Below are 5,053 nucleotides of genomic sequence, written 5' to 3' on the forward strand. Positions count from 1 at the left end.
TTCTCACCACTTATATAACACTAATAAACCAATAATTATTTGGACAGTTTTATCACCTTCAAAACAAGAGTAACACACACACACACATATATCCAACTTTCAATTTCTAGCATCTGTCTACTATTAATATAAGCAGATATGTTTTTTATGTCATGAGGAACAGAGCTAGAATGCTTAGACTAGCCACAAAGTGTGATAGCCTCAAATATTACTTCATAGAGTAAGAGTACAAAACGTTGTATGTATAAGCAAAACATTTGTTACCAAGAGGTGCTTCTGTGTTCTTTAATTGTTGTAATGTAAGTTCTTTCTATGTTTTAAACAAATAAAAGTGACTGTAAAATATGTTGGTAACAGTATTCTTTTCAAAGTAATAATGAAGCACTTGAAATAAAAGCTGTACAAGTTTATAAAACTCTGTCTGCTTGTTTGTTCCAAGTAGATTGAAATTTTTTTTAGTTTATGATATTGTCATGGGGTTTTTAATACATGAATACTTAGGCAGATTTTTTGACATAGCTTTATTTCAAATGTTACTCAAAAGAATTATTTGAACTGACATCTTTATGATATTGTTTAAAAGTTTTCTTAGAAAATACAAAATAATCTTACCAGAAAAATAATGAATATTTAAAAAAAATTAAATAACATTTTTGACAAAAGTATTTTTCTGTTCAAAATTAAAACTAAATTTGCTTAGGTTAATTATTAACAATAAGAGCTTTACTTTATATTTTATTGATGCAAAGTGAAGATATTAGGTAATGTAGCAGTGTTACATGCTTGTTTTTTTGTTTTCTTTTCATTTTATGGATTTGTTTTATTCATTAACATTTTTTCCTGTATAAATCTGTATACTTCTCCAGTTGCGTGATGTATTCCTTGATGGAACTGGTGTCAGTGATCGTCGCCACTTCAAACACATGTTGGAGGCAGACCCACTGCCATTTGCCTATCATGATGGACAAATTCTCAGTATCTGTCCTTCTTCAAATGAACCGGTTTGGATTACTAACATCAAAAGAGGGATTTTGTCAGCTTTTCAAAATTCCATGAAATCTCTCAGCTCTCATACTCACACTTCAGAGGTAATTTTTTAAAAGTTGTGTTATGTAATTATAGTTAACTTACATATGTATCCAATACTGAAAGTTAAAGTATAGACAGAAAGATAACATCAACAGTGAACCAAAGAAAAGTATTTCAGGGATCTCTCAGAATTCAAATTGAGATAAAAATGTAAGACAAGGTCATAATTTTAGTATATACTTAAAATTTTTGGGTGATCTTTGATATTTGATTGTAATTAACATTAGAGATGACTGCACTGAGAATAAGAAGAATGTCAATAAATGAGTGAACATCTTTATTAAGTTATATATATTTGCTATATTATAAAATGTATATAAATATCAATGACTACAATATCTCATTTTCTGATAAACTTATATTTACACTGAATAATTTATATAAAACAAGTAATTTGCATAACTACCTTTTAGAAATGTACATCATTAAGGCAATTTAAATATTGTTTTTATAAAATAGCACACAAAGTTATTCAAATATGTTTTTTCTAAAAGCAGCTTAATCTGAGAATAGTGATCAGATGTTGTATTTACTATCAGCAATATATATATATATATATATATATATATATTGCTTGATTGGGTGAACAAATATCAGACAGAAAAGTATTTTGATACTTTAACGTTACTGTAATTTAGTTGTACGTATATATACCTGTACAGTTCATGTGGAAGAGTGTGAGTAAAGAATGTTTTCAAGGTGTTAGAAAAATGTTTAAATAGTAGTTATGGGTGTTTGAATATGCTTCTTAATCTGATGTAAAAAAAGAACTAGAATACATATTATATATACATATATATGCAGATCAAATATTACCAATTACCATCATACACAGGCTAGAATTTACCTTTTCAGCCATGGGAATGTTATAATATGAAAGTTGATCTCAGTATTCTGTAATAAAGAATAGTTCAAGAGGTGGTTATGTATGGTGTTGACTTGCTGCCATCCCCATATTCTGTAACTTTAAAATTAGGGACATCTTTCACAGATAACTGTCAATTGGCTTTGCACAAAATTTCACAAATTTTAACAAGAATAAAATTAATGAATTAGATAAAAACTTTTATGAAAATAGCTAACGTTGTTTTCATCAAATAATGTGTAAATTTCTGGAAATTATATATTTTTTTCTTTTTTTTCCTTGATTTAGTTGGATGTTTCAGGAATATGTAACACAGACTACAAAATGCAGGATAGATCTTTGGACTCCTTTACTGTTGTTAAAACTAAGGATTTGAGATCATGTCAAAATCGTCACGGAGCTACTACTTCCATTTTCTCAAACCAATATTCATCTCCTGGTTCAGTAAGTACAGCTATACTACTTCCATTTTCTCAAACCCATATTCATCTCCTGGTTCAGTAAGTACAACTATACTACTTCCATTTTCTCAAACCCATATTCATCTCCTGGTTCAGTAAGTACAGCTATACTACTTCCATTTTCTCAAACCCATATTCATCTCCTGGTTCAGTAAGTACAGCTATACTACTTCCATTTTCTCAAACCCATATTCATCTCCTGGTTCAGTAAGTACAGCTATACTACTTCCATTTTCTCAAACCCATATTCATCTCCTGGTTCAGTAAGTACAGCTATACTACTTCCATTTTCTCAAACCCATATTTATCTCCTGGTTCAGTAAGTACAGCTATACTACTTCCATTTTTAATCATTTTTATTGTAGGAAAATGTTTGGAGAGAGTTTTAGGTAGTGTGATGACATGGTGAACAGATCTCTATGGACTGCTTCTCTCTGATTTGGAGACAACATTCTGGGGTTTTTGCTAATCAATCCTGATGAAGTACTCAGTTCAAGACAATCAGAAGGAAGTTAGAAGCAGTCAGTAGAAAATTATTCAATCAAAATTAAATTTTTTTGAAATGAACTTGAGTAGTATTTGGCTACAAACATATTTCTTAGGAATAAAAAATTCATTTGAATATTGTCAATAGCATAGTATTACACACACCTAACATTTCCATATCATTAGCAAGCTTATATATGTTATGAACAATCTTAATTCCTACATCACTAGTGAAACTAATGGGAAAAATCTCATAATATTTTAGAAGCTTCATCAATATATTCTATCAAGTACATAGTGACTAATTTCTACTTTCTTCTAATTAACCAGTTTTCTAATTATAAACATACTGTTTGTTTTCATTTCTGTTATCAATATCAACTTTCTTTTATTCATTGGATAAAAAAAAAAAAAAAACTTTATTAAATGCATGCAAACATTCTTGAAAACTTTTGGCAACCAACATATTGAAATCAGATAAAATCAAGAGTTTATGAAGAAATAGTAAATAAAAAGAACCAAATATTTTTTCCTTAATCTTTCTTGTTGTTATTAATTGATTCACATATTATGAGTTTGTTTTTTTAAGTTAAAAATAATACTTACCATCTATCAAAAAATATGTAGTGGTGGGGTAGAACATTTTCCCAGTTTTATTACGTTAGATCTTTAGCTAAAAGCTTTAAAGGAAAATTAATAAGTAGTGCTTTCCTGATATTTCGAAACTCTTTGAATCCTATGATGATTAGAAGACTAATAATATAGTTCTACGATTTACTTTATTTTTAATTTAGCCTTGTTTTTGGATTGAAAGTTTTGGTTAGTAAATTGTTAATATATATCTTGTTAAGTCATTCAAGTGTCAATGAAATTGGTTTAAACAACCTGCAATCGAGTCTTTATATAAGGACTCTGTACTTTACAACTCTCTTAATGCACTATGTTGTTTTTAAACAGATTTTCATATGTATTTATTTTAGTATATCCCTGAACAACAATCATATTATGCTTTAGAAATAACAAACTGAAAATAAAGAAAAATAGCACTGATTTGATAAAGAACAAATAAATATTTATTTTGCAGCCAATTCAAAATATTCCTTTTCTGGATGGTAAATACAATTGCAAGCAAAAAGTTGATAGAAACCAAGTTATCGTAGAAGCAGTCTGTGAGGAGACCAACTCCTTTGTTCCATTCTCGCAGTCAGATAAGGGTGCTCATATATATTCAACAATCCATCTTTATCTGTCTGATGTTGTGGATGGTGTAAATGTGAGGAGAAGTAAGTATAAAACTCATTATTGTGTGATAAGCATTCAGAGTCAGGATATTTGAAATCTCAATGGGAAGAATTCTATTTCATAATGCTAGAAATATAAAATACTGTAGAGCTAAGGGGAAATCATGAAAAGAGTAAAATATATATACCTTTTTCTCATCATTATATTTGTAAATATTATTATAAGAGAAGCTTCCTTCTGAATCCCAACTTTAAAAACAATACTGTGGCTATCCGATACTGTTTTGACGTACAGAATAACATAATTTTACATGTATAAGACAACTACCACTAAAAAATAGGCAGAAATACATCTTCCTATGGGTTAAAAACAAGAATATTTTTCATGGAAGTATTACAAATATTTATGTGAGAGAGTACTTGCATATGAAACTTGTTTACATTTTAGATGGAAAAAAGGAATTCAAATACATGATTAGATATACTGCCTATATATTTTTTGCTTTTAAAAGTTATTAGGGGTATGGTATAATCAACTACTATATCTAACTTACTGAGTTTGGTCTCAACATAAAGTACCATGATTAACTGAGGTTTGATTAAATAAATAGTGGAGATGTATATATTAACTATTTCCAAGCCAAGGAGCACCTTCCATGTATCAAGTGAAATTTGTATACAAATATTAATTCCAATACTATTTCAACATTGTTTTACTCAAAAATATTTTAGAATTGATAATTTGTCATTTTGTAACACTTACTTAATATTGTTACGACAGTGGAAGTCACGTAACGCTGGTGCTGCATTGGCACTGGTAGCATGCGTGATGAGTTTCTCGAATGATCAAGGAAGTCCAATTGTGTTCGAGATGCCCTCTTCGTTAGTATATCAGCCTGGCAGAGAAAGCC

General features: G+C 29.2%; 1 protein-coding gene across 1 annotated transcript in view; it reads left to right on the forward strand.

Moving 5' to 3' along the window:
- LOC106465583 (apolipophorins-like) overlaps positions 1-5,053 on the forward strand; it is a 122,891-nt gene that overhangs the window by 28,331 nt on the left and 89,507 nt on the right. Inside the window, exons 4-6 of the mRNA XM_022393508.1 lie at positions 867-1,088; positions 2,243-2,398; positions 3,986-4,184. Coding sequence (XP_022249216.1) covers positions 867-1,088; positions 2,243-2,398; positions 3,986-4,184 — 577 coding nt within the window. The remainder of the gene's footprint in view (positions 1-866; positions 1,089-2,242; positions 2,399-3,985; positions 4,185-5,053) is intronic.

Source organism: Limulus polyphemus, unplaced genomic scaffold (genome assembly GCF_000517525.1).
Source record: "Limulus polyphemus unplaced genomic scaffold, Limulus_polyphemus-2.1.2 Scaffold1991, whole genome shotgun sequence".
Lineage (NCBI taxonomy): Eukaryota > Metazoa > Arthropoda > Merostomata > Xiphosura > Limulidae > Limulus > Limulus polyphemus.